Source organism: Lissotriton helveticus, chromosome 8 (assembly GCF_964261635.1).
Source record: "Lissotriton helveticus chromosome 8, aLisHel1.1, whole genome shotgun sequence".
In the NCBI taxonomy this organism is placed as follows: Eukaryota; Metazoa; Chordata; class Amphibia; order Caudata; family Salamandridae; genus Lissotriton; species Lissotriton helveticus.
This window is the reverse complement of record NC_136069.1, coordinates 1,067,581,407-1,067,600,994: the sequence shown is the minus strand read 5'-3', so window position 1 is coordinate 1,067,600,994 and position 19,588 is coordinate 1,067,581,407. Positions and strand designations below refer to the sequence as shown.

The window sequence follows — 19,588 nt, the reverse complement described above, 5'->3', positions numbered from 1 at the left end:
TACCTCAGACAGTAGTATCACAAAATGGCTGTGGTTTCCTCTCATTTGACATATATACATAACCAATTAACTTTCATCACACACAAATACAAACCAAAGTAACATTTTAATTGGTTCTAAATTTCAACACTTTCAAATGTGTTTTCCCCATGCAATTTTCCATAGGACATTTACATACGTCTACAGCCTGAATGGCTGAACGGAATTACACCAAACTTGGCAAAATGGTACATCAAACCTAAGAGGTCAGGAAGGATCTACTATGCCCCCTTATGGTCATTTCCCCCTTCGCTTTGACCTCCTCTTGTCTCTCAATCCTACCGAGAGACAAGATGGCGGCCGCTACGGACTGTTTGGAATGTTGACAGACGCCGGAGAACCAATCAGCTTCGCAAAGCTCCGTAACGCGAAAAGTACGCGAAGCGGAGCGCTGTTACAGATATATATCTTTTTTTGAACGTTAATTTCTCAAAATCCACTGGAGCACATATATTGAGACCTAGCAAAGGCACATCGGGCTACCAGTCCCTAATATTTTACCAAGTTTCGTGCAAATCCATTCAGCCGTTCGATTATTATTATTATTTTTTTTTTTTGCCCCGCGGGGCCCTTTTAAAACCTCCACATCAAACCTAGGGGGTCAGCGAGGATCTACTATGCCCCCTTATGGTCATTTGCCCCTTCGCTTTGGCCTCCTCTTGTCTCTCGATCCTACCGAGAGACAAGATGGCGGCCGCTACGGACTGTTTGGAATGTTGACAGACGCCAGAGAACCAATCAGCTTCGCTTCACAAAGCTCCGTTGCGCGAAAAGTACGCGTCCTGGGCCGCTGCCCGGTCCGCTGTTACAGATATATATCTTTTTTTAAACGTTAATTTCTCAAAATCCACTGGAGCACATATATTGAAACCTACAAAAGGCACATCGGGCTACCAGTCCCTACAATTTTGCCAAGTTTCGTGCAAATCCATTCAGCCGTTCGGGCTAAAAGTGAGGCCAACCGCCCTATGGAAAACTCAATGTTAAAAACACGTTTTGGGACCCCCCTTTTTTCTCGGCCCCCCCTTGACGAACCCCCCCCAAATTTTCAAGGGCTGCTCAGAAACAAAATGTGCCATTTTCCTGAAAATTTCAGCCAATTCCGTCCACAAACGCCAAAGTTATTAGACATAGAATTTTCAAAAATCCCATAGAGAAAAAATCCTAACTATATATACCTACTGGCGACCGCCAGTAGGTATATATATATATATATATATATATATATATAAATAAAAACAAGTTACTTACCTGTAACTTTGGTTCCCCAGTATTGGTAACTTTCATAGATTCCCATGCTTTGTATCATTCCCCGTCGTCGGACTGGGAGTCTCGGTAATAAAAAATACCATAGTAGTAGGTACAAAAGAGAAAAGAAAGGCCTAGGCCTCATTCCCCTTTGTAGCATATTCGCCTCTTTTTGTAAAAGAGACCAAACTCTAGGCATCAGCCAATCAGAAGAGCCTCACCCTTAGAACCTTCCTGAAGGAATCTCAGAGCCTTAGATTTTCGTAGCCGTTGTGTGCTAGACACCATACTTGCTGAAGGCTGAGCTTTCCCCGGGGAGGTGAGTGGGCGCATGGGAATCTATGAAAGTTACCAATACTGGGGAACCAAAGTTACAGGTAAGTAACTTGATTTCTTGCCCCAGTATTGGAACTTTCATAGATTCCCATGCTTTGTCTCAGAATAGCAAGCAGTAACCACATAAACACATTTTGTAAAGAAGTACATCATAACATTAGAAATGAAAGAACAAAATGTGTTACTCATGGAAGGTGGGATAGAAAGGAAAGCTCACCAATCGTATGAAGAGGTTCCTCGGGACAGCCTGGCCCACCGCTGCGTCATCCTGTTGCAATGACTCTAAGCAGTAATGCTTAGTAAACATGTGCACGCTGCTCCAGGTAGCAGCCCTGCAAATGTCCTTGACATGCACCCCCGCAAAGAGGGCTGTAGAAGATGCCACTGACCTCGTTGAGTGAGCACGGACCCTGCCCACCAGAGGTTTTCCGGCCATCTTGTGGTAATGCAGAATAGCACTCGAAATCCACCTTGAGATCCCCTGTTTGGACAGAGGAAGACCTTTGTTCGGACCGCCGAAGGCAATGAACAACTGCGTAGACCTTCGAAAGTCCTTGGTACGGTCAATGTAGAATTTGAGACATCGTTGTAGATCCAGAGTGTGCAATGTTTTTTCCGCTGGAGTGACTGGGTTCGGAAAAAACGTTTTTAGAATCACTGGCTCATTTAGGTGAAAGTCTGTAGGTACTTTGGGGATGAACCTGGGGTTCGTCCGAAAGATGACAGTGTTCTTTTTGAACTGCAAAAACGGTTCCTGGATAGTAAGGGCCTGCAACTCCCCCACTCGCCTTGCGGAGGTGAGGGCCAAGAGTAAGGCCAGCTTCCATGACAAGAATTTCAGATCCGAGCGGTGAATCGGCTCAAACGGACCCTTCATTAATTGAGCCAGGACTAAGTTCAAATGCCACGTTGGAGGAGGAGATCTCACTGGCGGAAAAACCCTGAACAGGCCTGTGAGGAATTGCTTGATAATTCTTGTAGACCATAGCGAAGGACCAGAAGCAGATCTTCTGAATCTTGAAATTGCCGCCAAGTGGACCTTGATTGTAGAATGGGACAGATTAGACTTAGCTAGCGAGAGTAGGTAAGGCAGGAGTTGATGAGGTTTTGAGGTGAACGGATCAACATTATCTTTTTTGCACCAAATACAGAACCTTCTCCATTTAAGCCGGTATGTTCTGTTTGTTGAAGGCGCCCTTGCCTGGGAAAGAATGTCCTTGATCTCCTTGGAAAGGGGAACGTTCATGTATTCTCGCTGGTCAGGAGCCATGCCGTCAGGTGTAATGACCTTGGATCTGGGTGCCAAACCTGTCCTTCGGACAATGTCAGGAGATCCGGAACAGCCTCCAGACCTATTGGAGGAACTAGCGATAGCAGATGGAGCTCGGTGTACCAAAACTGTCTCGGCCATGCCGGGGCTATAAGAATCAGCTTGCATGGCTCCGTCTTCACTTTCCTGATGAGGCGTGGAATCAGGGGAATTGGTGGAAACGCATAAAGAAATCTCCCCGCCCAGGCTATTGAGAGGGCATTACCCAATGAGCCTTGATGGCGGAACCTGCTGGCGTAGGCTCGGCACTTCTTGTTGGTTGGCGTCGCAAATAGATCCACCTCTGGTGTGCCCCATGTTTGAAAGAGCCGATCCAGAACCTGTTGTTTTAGCTCCCACTCGTGACTGACAGAAGTGAGTCTGCTCAGTCTGTCGGCGCCCTCGTTTAGCGCCCCTGGTAAGTGTTCCGCCTTTAGAGAAATTCCGTGAAGAATTGTCCATTCCAGAATCTGTTGAGCCTCTCGCGACAAGGGAAGTGACCTCGTACCTCCTTCCTTGTTCACATAATGCATAGCTGTGGTGTTGTCCGTCCTGACTAGCACCTGTGAACCCTGGAGACGTGGAAGAAAGGCTTGAAGCGCTAGCCTGATCGCTCTCAGCTCCAACAGGTTGATGTGTAGCTTTTGGTCGCTTGGAGACCAATGGCCGCTGATCTGCAGATCCTGCTTCACTGCTCCCCATCCCTCCAATGACGCATCCGTCGTCAGTATGTGAGGTGATGGAACGTTTGCGAAGGATAGACCTTGGCATAAATTGTCTTGATGCGACCACCAAAGTACTGCCTCTTTCATCTCCCGCGTGACAATCACTTTGTCGTCGAACGATCCGCGGACTTGCTGCCACTGAAGGTCCAGTTGCTCCTGCAGGGGACGCATCCGCAGTCTGCAGTGCGGAATCAGGGGAATACATGATGACATCACCCCTAGCAGCGACTTGTAGCTGCGTACAGAAAGACACTTTTTTCTTTGAAGGCTTCGAGCCAATATTTGTAGTTTCAGTATCCTTTCTCGAGTAGGAAAAGCTCTCGAGAGCCTTGAATCCAACACTGCTCCTAGGAACCATGCTCTCCTTGAGGGCACCAGCACGGATTTGTCTCTCTTCAAGGTGAGTCCCAGATTCTGGAACAGATTGGTGCAAGCCTGCACCGCGTCCTGCGCCAATGCTCTGGTCGGGGCCTTTAGTAACCAATCGTCCAGGTAAGGGAAAACCTGGAAGTGGTTCTTTCGCAGAAATGCTGCCACCGGTGCCAGCACCTTCGTAAAAATCCTTGGGGCAGAGCTAAGGCCGAACGGCAGAACTCTGAATTGAAAGTGGCTCTTGGCTACTGTGAAGCGTAGGAACCTTCTGTGTGCTGGGTGAATCGGGACATGGAAGTACGCGTCCTCCAGATCGAGCGTGGCCATGAAGTCCCCCGGGCTGACCATCTTGAAAACGTCCTGTAAGGACACCATCCGAAAGGACAGGGAGATGAGATAGGTATTTAGCTCCCTGAGGTGCAGGATGGGGCGCCATGTTTCCAGCGTCATTCTTACCAGGAAGAATCTTGAGTAGAATCCCTGGCCTTGTTGGTTGGAGGGGACCGGCTCTATCGCCCCTTTGCGGAGCATTTGTTGGGCTTCGAGTCTTAAGAGACGCAGATGTTTTGATGGAATTACTGCCGGAGGCCTGGGTGGAGGTACTTCCATAAATTCCAGAGTATGTCCTCGTTTTATGATGTTGAGCACCCAACGGTCCGATGTAATTTGGGACCAGTTCTGAAGGAATTTTGATACCCTGCCTCCAACTGAAGATCTCCTGGAGGAGGGAACAGTAGACAGAGCCAGGAGGCCGCTATTGACGTTTGGACGAATCACGTCCACGGGCAGCCTGTTTGCCCCTGTTGTAAGGTCTTGAGTAACCTGAAGATTGCCCTTGACGTTGTTGGTATGACTGGCGGTTTGGTTGGTATCCAGCGGTGGTCGACGAATAACGCTGCTGCTGCTGCTGGTATGAACCTCTGTAACCACCTCCTCTGCCTCTCGCACCTCGAAACGGAGTTTTGCGATACTGGAGGGTTCCCAGCGCTTTAGCTGTGTCGGTATCTTTCTTGATCTCCTGCAGAGTATCATCGATCAAGGGATATCAAAAAAGGGAGTGAAGAGGTGGTGCAACTCAGCACCGCGGTGGGCTAATCCTCCTCTTATGAAAGTATGAATAATCAACAGAGACCACCTGAAAATAAATCAGTAGTGAGGCGGAGGGCAAGAGCGGGTTACTAGTCTTGCTCTCCTGTGTGGGTCAACATGTTTCGGGGCGACATGCCCCTTCGTCAGGACCGGGTATAGATCCCCCTGTCACTCACTAATGTGCTCCCACAGATGGAGAGTGTAATGTATTATCAATGTGTATGGATAAACTTTATAGATACACGTGTTAAAGCTAAATCAGAAATTCTGATGATATAAGCTTTAGAAATGAGGAGGCAATGCCACATGAGCCAAGCTGGGCGAAGGGTACAGAGGGTCCAATCAACCCCAACACCTCAGTGCTTCCTCCTTCGTCAGTGGCTTCCGTGGTAATCATCCTTACCAAACCATTACCACGGAAGCCACTGACGAAGGAGGAAGCACTGACAGGGGGATCTATACCCGGTCCTGACGAAGGGGCATGTCGCCCCGAAACATGTTGACCCACACAGGAGAGCAAGACTAGTAACCCGCTCTTGCCCTCCGCCTCACCCCTTTTAACAATACCAGCCAGTGCCTATTAAATAGTTTTTTCTAACACTAGGCCAGGTATTTTTTAATTCTCACTCATATCACTCCTGACCCCACTGACACTCACCTCATTTCACTCACATAGCACTCACAATAAAAAGGTGCTCCGGCGTAGTCGCTTGTCGCAGCACTGCCCCGTCCCGCAGCGGGGGCGGGAAGACCCCGATGATAAAGCATGACACCAAGGGCCCTTTTGGTGTGTGAGGGGTATTTTAACACACTGAGTATACTCCAACAACATCGGAATATCTACTGATTTATTTTCAGGTGGTCTCTGTTGATTATTCATCCGAGTATCATCTATCACCTTACCGAAGAGGGCCTCGCCATCAAAAGGCAGATCTAGGACCTTGTTTTGGACTTCTGGTCTGAACCAGGTCGCCTTCAACCATCCCTGGCGTCTCAACACCGCCGCTCCTGCCAAAGTACGAAAGGCCGTTGTGGCAATGTCCATGGCACAGTCTATGATCTCCATAGAAACTTCCTCACCTTCTTGCAAAATCTCCTTCGCTTCTAGCCCTGACTCCGGAGGAAGTTGTTCCAAATATGGAGCTACATCGCACCATAACTGGCGATCATATCGTCCCAATATTGCCAAAGCATTGGCGGCGCGAATCAGAAGGCTAGCCATTGATGAGAAGCGCTTGCCCGTGTTATCCAGCCGTCGTCCATCCTTGTCAGGAGGGGCCGTTAATGGAGCAGAAGGGTTCCGTGACCTCCTTTGCGCTGCCTGCGAGATTACCGAGTCAGGCTTGGGATGCCCTGTTAGTGCTGCAGGTCCATCTTGTGCTGCCTTATACTTCTTGTCCAAGCGCGGTAGCACAGGGACCACGGTCGCTGGGTTTTTCATTGTCTTCAAACCCTCCTCCCATAAATGATCCACAATCGGAATCGACCTTGTCGTCTTATGGTGAGTGTCTTTAAAATCGTACAAGAAACAGTCCGTCGTTTGAGCTGGCATCACCAATTTAAATCTCCCAGCTGCTCGTTCCATGAGCTGATGAAAACTGCTGATGTCAGCGGGAGGAGAATCACCTAAGTCCTGATGAGGCGAAGCTTGATCCGGGATGATGTAATCATTGTATTCATCACCGTCCTAATCTGAGTCATGATTATTATCCGATGACACATCATCATCATCGTTCTGATCCCCATCCGGATCATCGGTTGGCTCCGACGTAGCCTGAGGCACTGGCCGCTGTGGTTGAGGAGGAATGAGCATCGGGTGGCTTGGAGGCACCACAGATGATTGGCTCCTCACTGGTGACGAAGGAGCAGACCTACGTGGTACTGGTCTGTCAGCTTTCGACTTGTAGTCGTGCAGCATCTTGTGCAGGTCATACAGGAACGTTGTCGGAACTGAAACCATGTCTTGTGGCTCATAGTTCCCAGAGTGGGCCGTCTCTTGATATCCACCCCCGCCTTGTACATATGCCTCCTCTGAATCTGTGTCCTGACTCTTGATGAGAAGCTGAGATGGACTATTGGCATATTCAAAAACATCCTGTCCGTCTCCTTCAGAGTCCTCCTGGTTTAACAGCATAGAGGGTGGTAAAGAGGTCCCCCTTCTCGGGGACGTCATCTCAGGCGTGATTCTTGTCAAAGAAATCGTCACCCGTCTCTCCGCAGCCAGTATCGTCGGTTGTTCCGTCAGCGCAGGAGAAATCCTCGTCGACGATGTAGGAATCACTGATGTCGTCGTCGACGCCACCGACGACGAGCCCGCCGTCGATGTAGATATGGTCATCGTCGTCGATGCACTCGTCGACGACATGACCGTCGTCGATACCGTCGTCGATACCGTCGTCGCCGTCCTCGACGACACTGCCGTCGTCGCCATCGCCGTCGACGATGAAGATTTCTTCGACGACGACGTCTTCATCGACGATGACGTTGGTACACTCTCTGTCGACACTGCCGTCGACGAACTTTTCTTCGACGACGACGGAGGTTTCGTCATCGACGCTCCCGTCGACGAGCCCGTCGGCGGGGCCAACTGTATCTTGGGCTTCATTTTCGTCGTCGACGGAGCTACCGTCGACGAAGTCTTCGTCGTAGAGGACTTGGAACTCCTCTCTGAAGAATTTGAAGAGGGTTTTTTGAAGGCTGGGTCTGTCTTCTCACCCTTAGGAGGCGAAACCAGTTCTGCGTTGTCAGCCCCACTGTGGTGAGGGGAACTTCCTGAACCCCGGCCATCAGACTCCCTGGGGGTCTTCTTTGAAGCCTTTAAGGGGCGTCCCACAGAGGAAGAGGGGGAACTTCTACCCCTTTTCACTGACCTTTTGGAGGAAGCAGATGACGCTGATTCTTCCTCATCACTGGAAACTCCATGTTTCCTTTCCTTTTGCCTCTGCAGCCATGTAAGAAGCCTTCCAGCACGATCTCTCAAGGTCTTGGTGGAGAGAGTGCGACAAATCTTACAGTCCTCGGCCTTGTGATCTGGATAAAGGCAGTAGATGCAATCCTTATGTCTATCCTCCACAAAAAGCCTTTTCTTCCCACAGGTGGAACAGGGCTTGAAAAGGGCTTTCTTCTTCTCAACCTCAGACATCTTGTAAGAAAGAGAGAGTTTGCTGAAGTAATCTGAAGAAAATCCTGAAGAAATAACTGTAGAAATGTTTAAGAAGAGTTGAAAATAGAGCAGAGCTCAATGGAGACTCCCTAGCACAACGTGCGGTAGAAAATCTGAGGCTCTGAGATTCCTTCAGGAAGGTTCTAAGGGTGAGGCTCTTCTGATTGGCTGATGCCTAGAGTTTGGTCTCTTTTACAAAAAGAGGCGAATATGCTACAAAAGGGAATGAGGCCTAGGCCTTTCTTTTCTCTTTTGTACCTACTACTATGGTATTTTTTATTACCGAGACTCCCAGTCCGATTACGGGGAATGATACAAAGCATGGGAATCTATGAAAGTTCCAATACTGGGGCAAATATATATATATATATCCCAAAAACAAAAATTTCTCAAACATCCACTCCTGGAAAATGAACAAAAGTTTCTCAACCATCCACTCCTGGAAAATGAAGAAGGCGGACAACGAGGAATGAGGCAGAAAGGTATTTGTTACGTCCCCGCTCTGCTGCGACGCGTTTCGAGCACAGCCGTGCTCTTGCTCACACAAAGTTTCTGGCAGCATTGTGTAATTTTTAAATGTACTTAGACTGCCCGCCCCTAGTGCATATAATCACGTGGTACACTTTAGCATTAACATAGAAGACATACTAGTGAATTACACCTCTTGTTTAAACAGTGCAAATAGATCTTTCTTCTCTTTTCATTGCAAGATCTCTTAATCAGCATACATGAATGTATATATGTAAACATCAACTCTCATACTCAGCTTAAATGCCTGAATGTAACCACACTCCTCCACTATTTATAGTGAAACATTCTGCATTAAATAAATAAATAGGTATGAAACGTAAATTACCAAAATTACATCAAGATATATAAATGAATAAATATGCACTAGTTACTAAAATCCATAAATATAATTTCACTTGTTAAAACTATAAATATATAAATCTCATATGTACAAAGCAGCATGACCCTTGTAACCATATGGTTCTCAATGGGAATAAGTACATAAATATGTGCAAATCTATTTAACCATAATGATGTTTCTTAACACAATTTCTTTGAGTTTTAGGTTTAAAAGAATTCAGAGAGTCATTATTACTGCATATATGTGTATATATATATATATATGTATATATATATTCACTGAAAAAAACATAGGTTTCAGGGACGTTATGTTATATTCTAAATGCTTGGGAACTGTGATAGTATTTTGTTTGTTTCCATCAACACGTGATTAACTTGCACTTTAAAAAGGTGATCAGCCCTCTTGACGCTTGTCATGTGATCAAGGCTATCTGTAGCCGAAACGCGTCATGGCGGACTGGTGCTGGGCTAGCACTCAATAAAAAGACTATTTGCACTTTCTTTGGGTCTCGCTGCTTGTTTGGATCGACGGCGATTGCTGCTGCTGTTGCTGAGCATTTCGATTTGAGAGCACCACATACCTTGCATTTCAGCTGGGAGAGCTTCCCTGGCTTGTGCGAGACCCCTCCACGTTTTGGGCTTAAAGCGGCAAGAAGCTACATTCCTGTTGGAAATTTTGAAAAAACTCCGTGTTGGGAGACGCCGCCACGCCCCAGGGATTAACGGATCTGGTTGCTGAGCGTACTCGAGGAAAGACCGGAAGCAGTTCTCGGGACTGTCGACTGGCGGTGTCGGTCGTGGTCTCCGAGGCTCATCGATCGAGTACCGAGGACGGCAGCTGTCACGGACCAAATTACCCCCCTGTGTGGAGTACAGAAGTCGTTCCGTGCTATATTTCTGGTAGGAACCACTCTGTGTGTGCCTGACTGTTATTCCGCCCATTGTTTTGCACCATGTCCGCCGACACGTTGAGAGGGCGCATGGAGATGTCTAAGGGGATGTTTTCGGACCCCCCGGCTGGGGAGTCCATTCCGAGTCACATTGCAGTGACTGTACTTGAGCCACGTTCAGAAATTAAGGAGCTGTTCAAACGCCTAGAAAAATGCAGTAAGGGCGAACAAGCCAAGTGGTGGGAATTTACTTCATTGACTGGTTATTTGGAAGTGGGGCGGGTGCCAAGGGGTCTGCGTACTTTGTTGGCCCCCTCTTATGAGGATCCCGACCCTCAGATGCTTGCTGATTGGGCGCAGTGCAATTTGGACAATTCAAAGCGCCTAATGGGTATCCTCGTGCAGTACGCTCAAAGCGATAGAGCCAAACTATTGGAAAAGATCGAGGCGATTAATGCAGAAATTGACAAATTACCTTCCTCTGCTGAAATAACAAAAATGAGAGATGATATGAATAAAAGGCTTAAGCGAGAGGAAGAGAGCATTATGAAGCGCAAAGCCTACAAATTCCAGCGCGACAGATTGGATTATGAGAATGGGAAGATTTTTACTTTTGCCAAAAAATATGATAAAATTAAACAGCAACCCATTGTTAATCCCAAAAGGCCCACCACAACTAATAATAGTGCCAATACTGCTTCAGCTTCTCACATACGAACAGTCGAGGAATCATCGGCTTCTATGTCTGAAGAGAGTTCACAATATGAAAGTGAATCTGAGACTGAAACTAGGCGTCAGCAAACGGCGGGGTTTCGCAAACTGACTCCGGCACAGGAGATGGCAATAGTGCAGCAAGATCGCAAAGCCAGCCTGAGATCAGCAGCGCAGGCAAACGCCGGTGGCGCCACAACAGGCAACGCGCAGAGAGGCGCAAATGTAACAAACGCCGCAAAACCAACCGCCAAGCCCAAGAAACAGCGCTACAGGAAGCAGTGGAATTAACTGCACCTCATCAGGTCTCTTCAGCGCCAATGACAGAACTGAACGGTACCAACTCCAAAGCAGTTATCAACTTATCTGATACAGTTCTTACTAATAAGGAAACTTCCCTCTTATCGTTGGGTTTGTGATACAGTCCCAAGGGCAACTTTGACTATGCAACATCCAAGATTGACATCTTCAAGTTTGTGCGTAAACTTAAATTGCGCAAACACTTTGCTACTCGCGGCAGACCCAACCGTGATTCCTCTCAGCTGACTGTAGCGAATGCTCTCACGTCAAATGCATCTGATGAGATTGTGGAAGAACCAGTCATAGGAGCAGCTCTCACGCAAGAATGGCGGGAGCTACAGCAGGAAGAGTTATGTATCGATTCGGAAAGTCAATCTGCTTTGGGGGGTGAGCCTTTACCTATCGCCTGCCCCACCAATTTTAGAACAAAATCTAAATTCTGTCCATTGATGCTGAGGGACAATGTTGACATATTTCATGATCGTGTAACCTCACAGTTGAAAGATCTACAAATTAAAACAGCTAACTCCTTCAAACGCCACACATACAGAGACAGAGAATATCATACTTTAATCAAAAAGTTGAGAGCCAACAAGAATCTTGTGATCAGACAGTCAGATAAAGGGGGCAACGTGGTATTGTGGCCACGCAAGATGTACCTTGAGGAAGCCTACAAACAACTGAATGACAGGGATTGCTATAGACGTATCTCTACGCAGGACGCTATGCAAACTAGAAATGCAATCTACCTTAAGTTATCTGCTTGGAGAAGCAAGGGCTTGATTTCTATGGAAGAATACAAATTCCTCAAAAAGGACTTTCCGATGACGCCAGTCATCTATTTTATCCCCAAGGTACACAAAAATGAGCACCAACCCCCTGGCAGGCCTATTATATCTGCTCGCAATAGCCTGTTAGAGAACATGAGTAGATATATCGATTTTTTTCTACAGGACTTTGTGAGAGGCCTACCTTCTTTTATCTTGGACACCAGTGATCTGTTAAGGAAATTACATGAATTTGCATGGAGTCCAAATTATGTTATGATATCCATGGATGTGACCTCACTTTATACTAGTATCGTCCATACTGACGGTTTAAAGGCCACACAACATTTTCTCGACAAGAGAGACATTGGTTTCCAAGAACACTCTAAGATGGTTTACGACATGATCACAATGTGTCTTGAGAACAATATATTTTTATTTGCTAACCAACTGTTTTTGCAGACCCGTGGTGTGGCAATGGGGGCCTGCTTCTCACCCAGTTACGCCTGTCTCCATATGGGGTACTGGGAGGAGCAGGTCCTGATGAAACAACATGCTGCCACCATGAACACCAAGGTCAAACTTTGGTTAAGGTATATAGATGACCTACTTATAGTATGGGACGGTACCGAAGATGAGGCTGTACAGTTTATAGAGATATTGAATACCAACAACTTCAATATCCAATTCACCAGCACTCTCAGTAGGTCATCTATAGTTTTCTTAGATGTTGAGGTGTTTGTAGAGGCAGGTAAACTTCAAACAAAACTTCATCGCAAACCGACAGCAGGGAATACATTGCTGCATGCAGAGAGCCAACATCCTGCACACTTGATTCGCAGCATCCCTTATGGGGAAATGCTGCGAATTCGAAGAATTTGCAGCAATGAACATGATTGCCGGATGGCACAATCCCTCTGTAGAGAACGGTTTGTACAAAGAGGCTACAAACCAGCAATCATTGATAGTGCCATGGTTAGGGCCAATAAGATGGACAGAACGACACTCCTGGGCTCAGGTAGTGTTCGACCCACTCTGCCAACAGTTAGGTCAGGTGAGGAGACAAGGCTAATAATGACTTATAATAGTCAACACAAAAGTATCTTTAGAATAGTCAAGGACAATTGGTTCCTGGTCTCCAGTGACCCGATTATTGGGTCTCAATTTGGCCCTCGGCCTAGTATCACCTACCGGAAGGCACGGGCTATGCAGGACAGTCTTGTGTCCAGCAGCCCCGAGGTAGCTCAAGCCTCATGGCTCTGTGGCAGCAAAGGTTTTTTGAGGTGCTCAATTTGCAAAGCTTGCAAACACGGCATCAGCAAAACAGAGGTGAGGACTCCTCTTTCTCCCTTTCCCATTAAAATTAAACAGAAACTAAACTGTAAATCAGAGTTTGCTGTTTACGTCCTGGAATGCCCATGTGGGTTGAGGTATGTGGGAAGTACCCGACCGCATGTTCACAAGCGGATATTACAACATCTGCGAGCGATCACTCATGCAGACGCTACGTATCCGGTAGCCAGGCATTTTGAAAGTCAACATGGAAAGGATGCTTCCCTACTGAAATATTTTGTGATAGACTGTGTTCCCCCCCAAAGGAGAGGAGGTGATCGGGAGTCTCTGCTGCGTAAACTGGAGACCCGATACATAATCCTATTAGACACTAAGGCACCACAGGGTCTTAATACTGGGGAGGACTGCCACACCTATCTTTAGGTTTTAAAACCTATCTTTAGGTTTTAATATTTAATATTCAGTCGTTGCCAGTGTTTTTGCTTGATGCATCTCTCTTTTATGTCCATTCTGCCAGCCCTTTTATATATTAAGTTTTAACCTGTATTACTGCAATGTGACTCACTTTATGAAATTGTTCTGATGTATATTAACTGTTTCCCTATTTCATCTCCATGACCATTATTTTAATTCACCAATCAAACATAGCACTAACTGTGGGAGCACTTTATTCCATCACTGTGTTTTAACGAATTTTGTATTTTGCACATGTGTACTTTACCAGTAATATGCTTGAGGCAACATTAGCCCACTTGGGCTCAATAATACTACAATGAATTAGGAGTCCATGACATACGGAACCTAGATTTTATTGTGTTTTGTACAGAGTTTTGGTAATTTTAATGGTTATATTTTGGAAATATTTATATGACTATTTATTGGTTTTAACTTTTATCGCATTTTAAAAGTTAATTTTGCCGATGCCATGTTGACTCCTGTAAACAGCCGTTAGCAGTATATGTATGGTAATATAGGTGTGTGATAACTATGCTTACCACATATTGCTTATGGTTTACAGCAACTATTTTGGTACACACATGTGCTGATTCAGACATTTATGTCGTTATGTTATATTCTAATTGCTTGGGAACTGTGATAGTATTTTGTTTGTTTCCATCAACACGTGATTAACTTGCACTTTAAAAAGGTGATCAGCCCTCTTGACGCTTGTCATGTGATCAAGGCTATCTGTAGCCGAAACGCGTCATGGCGGACTGGTGCTGGGCTAGCACTCAATAAAAAGACTATTTGCACTTTCTTTGGGTCTCGCTGCTTGTTTGGATCGACGGCGATTGCTGCTGCTGTTGCTGAGCATTTCGATTTGAGAGCACCACATACCTTATATATATATATATGTATATATATATTCACTGAAAAAAACATAGGTTTCAGGGACGTTATAGTTAGTTGGACATTTGACTCATATAAAACCAGAGAAATTTGCCAGTTATAGTTAGTTGAGCGAACTATAACTCGTGCGCCTGCAATGCACTGCTGATGACATCACATATTCCATAATAATCCACATTTGTAAAGCGCACAATCACCCGTTAGGGTCTCTAGGCGCTGGGGGCCGTCGGGAAGATTAAGCAAGCTATTGCCCAGAGTCACATGGTGCTGGGCTAATCTGCCGCCGGTGCCAGGGATCGAACCGTGATCCCCAGCTCCGGAGTCAGTCGCCCTGGCCGCGGCGCCACACCTCTTCCACTTACATCACTCATGACATGGTCAGTGACATCACTGATGACATCACTGATGACATCTCATGAATCAAATGTCCAACTAACTATAACGCCCCTGAAACCTATGTTTTTTTCAATGAATTTCTAAAGTTTTTTCAAAGCTAATTCCTAACTATAACGTCTGTAAAACCTGTTTTTTTCAGTGAATTTCAGCGGATTTTTAAATGTTAATTTCATATTTTAATATTTATAAAAACTATATTTTTTCTAATTGTTTTTTAATATTCTGCAACTCTATTATCCTTTTTTTTACTTCAAAAATTATGAAATGTTTTATATCTTCCCCAAAAATAATTATATCATTTTTTGTTGTTGTTGAGAAAACTGCAGTCTGGTACTGGTAGTCTACCAAGCTCGATCAGCACGCAAATCCTATCCACCACATTTAAATGATGCACATTTTGTATCTGACGGGTTTGTGGCATCGTGCACCGCGTAACAACATATACATATGAAGTCGCGCCAGCTGCTACTTTGGTATGCGACAGGTATGAACTACCAAGCCGCGCGTTATGTCATGTACGTATGGGGTCGCGCCAGGTGCTCGTTGCGTATGCGACGAGTGCACACTGCCACGCTCTGTGTTACGTCATAGACGTACGGTGTCGTGTACGCTATTTCCCTCATTTTTTGTCTCAAAACTATATCTAAATAACTTTAAAGTGTGTATGAGAACAAGCGATAATCAAAAATATTTTAAACATGTATATATTTCTAAATGTAATAAACTTATATTATAGTAAATATATTTTCTCAAAATCACGTCGGGTGTGGTCTCCTTGCACACTGGGTGCGCGATTTCCATGTGACCATAGAAAAAAGCATTTCTTTAGTTCAAAACATTTCCCATTGTAACAGTTGGAAAACGCCACCCATTTTAGTCAATCTTTGTACTGCATTTGATGAGACACACCTCTTCTGCTTAGAGCTTTTTTCTAAACCTTTTGCTATGTACACATATCTTACCACAAACTTCAAGTAAAATACACTCCCTTTTAAATACAAAACTCCCATTACACTTGGTGACTTGTTACACAATTTTCAACACATCTCGCACTCAAGGTCTGGCACACTTTTTTAACATGGTCTCCTCCAGGCTGCTCACACGCTGCCAAACTGTTTTTCTTTTAATACCAGACTTCATTCATTCGATCATCTCTGGAATAACCGGAACAGTGACCATAATTCTCGCTCTCTTTGCGGCCATCAAATTACTATTTTTGCTCGTAAAAAATGGCTGCGCTCTCTGTGGTAACAACCATGTCCGATAGAATACGCCTCTACACGAAGCTACATCAATACTGTAAAAAAATGGAAGAACTTTTCAGCTGCTTGCCTCTATCTATTATCAGAGCCAGCTACAACACAACATTTATTTACACATATGTAATCTGCGTACAACCATCTTTTTATTGCAAAACTTGCCCATTCGACTGGAAAATGGATCTATGACTTGCCAAAATCTCAACAATCGCTCCTGATATCCAGCAGATAATGCAGTATCTTGAAAACCATGAACTTGATTGTTCAGGCAGTGGAGCAATGGCGAATGTAATGCAAAAAGATATCGTGGCGGAATGGGATTTCTGCGCAGCCGCAAAAGATCTCCTGCAACGTGCAACATTTCACAACATCTCAGATTGCCTGTCAATTCAAATTGCCGCTCCAACATTCGAGGAACATTACTGTCCCTTCGAGGATATGAATTGGATCACTTTGCTTTTCTCACACAATGGCAACAATAGCCTTTTGAAACATGGTGTAGAACCGAGTCACAAGAAAAGAGAAAAACAAATGCTAAAAACAAGATAAGGGGGCAGTGTAGAAACACCCTGACCCCCCTAGGCCTGCTCAGGGGGTCCCACAAGGACCCCCCAAGGCCTGAAAAAGCATTACAAAAAACTAAATCAGGCGAATTGGCGCTGGGTGCGCGAATCCAGCCGAGATTATTTTTTTAAATGAAGCGCAGGCTGGGCCAGGTCCCAGGGGCACTGAAAAAATGTGTGGGGGACCCCAATCCCCCCACTCTGCCCCGGGGACCACCACCTCTCCAGGACTTGATTAATGGTCGCAGCCCTGGAAACCGCCACCCCCAGGGCTAAGTTTTAAATGTGTGGGGGGCCTCCAAGACCCCAAGCCCCGGGGATCGCCACCCCCGGGGCTTCCATTAATTATTTGCGGGGGCACACGGCCTCCCCGCCGCCCTGGGGACCGCCACCCCTGGGGCTTGCTTTAAAAAAAAATAAACCTATCTGGGGGGAGGCTAGAGCCCCCGCACACACCCCGGGGACAGCCACCTCTCCAGCGCACCTAAAATGCAAAGTTGGGGGTCCCTTACAGACCCCCGAGCCCTGGGGACCACCACCTCCCTGGGGCTTTTTAATTGAAGGGAGGGGGGGTAGCGCGGCCCTCCTCCTGGAGCCCGTGATGGCCCTGGGGACCGTCACCCCCCAGGGCCAGCTACTGCAGTGTCCTGGAGTGCCCACCCCCGGGACACTGCTGTTTGCTATGGTATGGAATGGAGTTCTGCAACCTCGTCCCTTTTTTTGAATGCAGATTCCCCCGGGCACTAGGCCACCCCATGGCAGCAAGGGGTGTTATGAGGCTTCAAACTGAAATAGGTGGCAGCCCGTCCTTATTCTTTTTTTTATTTCACGGTGTTACTGTTTTAAAAAAAAACTGTTTTTGGTTTGGAGTGTACTTCTGGAACACCCACACAAGGCTTACAGGGTCAGATTATCACTACCCTGCCTCCTATATGTTTTTCAAAAAATGTTTTCAGAACCCAGCAACTGTGTCCCTGAGTTTTAAAATGGCTGCCAATCATCTTTATTGGTGTAAGGTAAGTCAATCAGATCTAATCTTTTGATCTGCCGGACAAGCAGTACTAACGTGTCTCTATATATACACATACATTTTGAACCATAATTTCTCGAAACTTGCTGCACGAAATACACCAAACTATAAAAAATACACTTTCTGGGTAAAGATCTAGCTTTCTCCAACTTTGGCAAAGTTCCGTTTTGGCTGAAGCACCGTCTAATTTTCCTATGGACAATTGCATGTGAGAAACGTGTTTTGGGACACCCCCTTCTTCTTGGACCCGCTTTACGGATTACCCCGACACTTTCCAGGAGGAAGCTGTGTTGGCTTTATCTTGTTTGTGGTTAGTTTTGTGGAGATTTGTCACACAGAAACCTGGTCCTAACTATAACTACACAGTGGCGACCACCATGTGTAATGTGTTAGATGTACATTTAATAAACCTCCATCAAACAACAACATGCAGTGGGAAACAACATGAGGGAGTTAAAGGGAAAGACCTCTCCTTTAATAAAATAAAAGGTGTAGTAGGGAAAAACCCATCAGGAAGATGACATTTTTCCCCAAGCAAGGTATTTCACAAGTTGGTTTTATAAGTCTGGTGCAAACTATTCAAGGTGAAAAATGTATTGAAACAAGTTCATAATGTAATGATCATTAGAATGGTTTCTCTCAAATACTTTTTTTCACTGAATACCCTTTAAAACAAAGTATACATTTAATTTATCAATGAGTATACATTTTTTCTTCATATTATTAATCTATGTTTATGGGTGCACTATTTTGTGATTTGAGTCTAGATGATGAGCTTAATAAGCAGAATACATTGATATAAGCAAAATACACAAACTACCCTCCACAAATGAACAGAAAGAAAGTGATGCCGCCAGAACACTGTTGATTTTATGATTATTACTTCTACCAAACATATGCTCAAAATGGCAAATAAATCTAAATGCTTATCATCTGGTATTGTGGACCCTTTTCCTGGTAAGGAATTTTGCACATTACAGATGAAGGTTTCTTTAGTTCTTTATGCATATCCTAAAAAAAATAAAAGGAACACCGCAAGCATGTAACATATATTATAGTACTACCATCGACCATTGCAAATATGAATCATAAGACATGGGCTGCTGTTTCAGATAGTCAGTAACATCAATAAAAAGGCAAGAGACTTTACTACTCCACAGATATTCCCGAATGAGGAAAGATAACAATGGAGGCAGCAGTTTATTCTCAACTACTTCATAGTTCCAACCAGAGAAAATAGCTTTAAAAGTCATGATTTAGATAATAAAAATAAATACGTTCACTTAATAAAACACTAACAGAAAAACAATGACAAAACTGCACTACACACATTTAAATTCCAAAACTCACCAAGTTGAAGAAATTGCGCTTGATTTGACGTATAACTCCAGGAAATGCAGGCCTAAGTAACTCCTGGTAACTTGATGGCCACATGCTGTACCGACGGTCTGTTTCTAGGTCATTGAGCCACTAGAAAACAAGAGTAACCCTTAAGTAATTGGGACACAACAGAACATGAATAGAAGTCTGTGGTGAGATTTTCCATGCATACAGCTTCAAAAGCAGCTACAGCCTTATTTAGGGTTTGTTGTCAAATGCAATGTGTGTGTTTTGATTGTAATGCAATGCTAATGAGAACACACATTTTACAGAGTACATTTATCAAGCACTTCCATACATTCTAGGTTCAAAGCATACACTAGATTACTAAATAATAGAAGAGTGATGGAGAGGTACATGGAGGCAGGTGTGGTGGTGCCATATGGAAGAAGGCCTTTGAGCTCAAATTTGATTTGGACTCAAAGGTGTCAACGCTGAACTAAGATGAACTCAGGATTCAAAGCTAAAACAGGGTGGCAAACCTACACAACAAACATT

General features: G+C 45.2%; 1 protein-coding gene across 2 annotated transcripts in view; it reads right to left on the bottom strand.

Moving 5' to 3' along the window:
* Positions 1-19,588, bottom strand: part of UGGT2 (UDP-glucose glycoprotein glucosyltransferase 2) — a 1,586,510-nt gene that overhangs the window by 998,881 nt on the left and 568,041 nt on the right. For both annotated transcript variants that reach the window (XM_078657956.1, XM_078657957.1), the window contains exon 13: positions 19,061-19,180. In XM_078657956.1, coding sequence (XP_078514082.1) covers positions 19,061-19,180 — 120 coding nt within the window. The remainder of the gene's footprint in view (positions 1-19,060; positions 19,181-19,588) is intronic.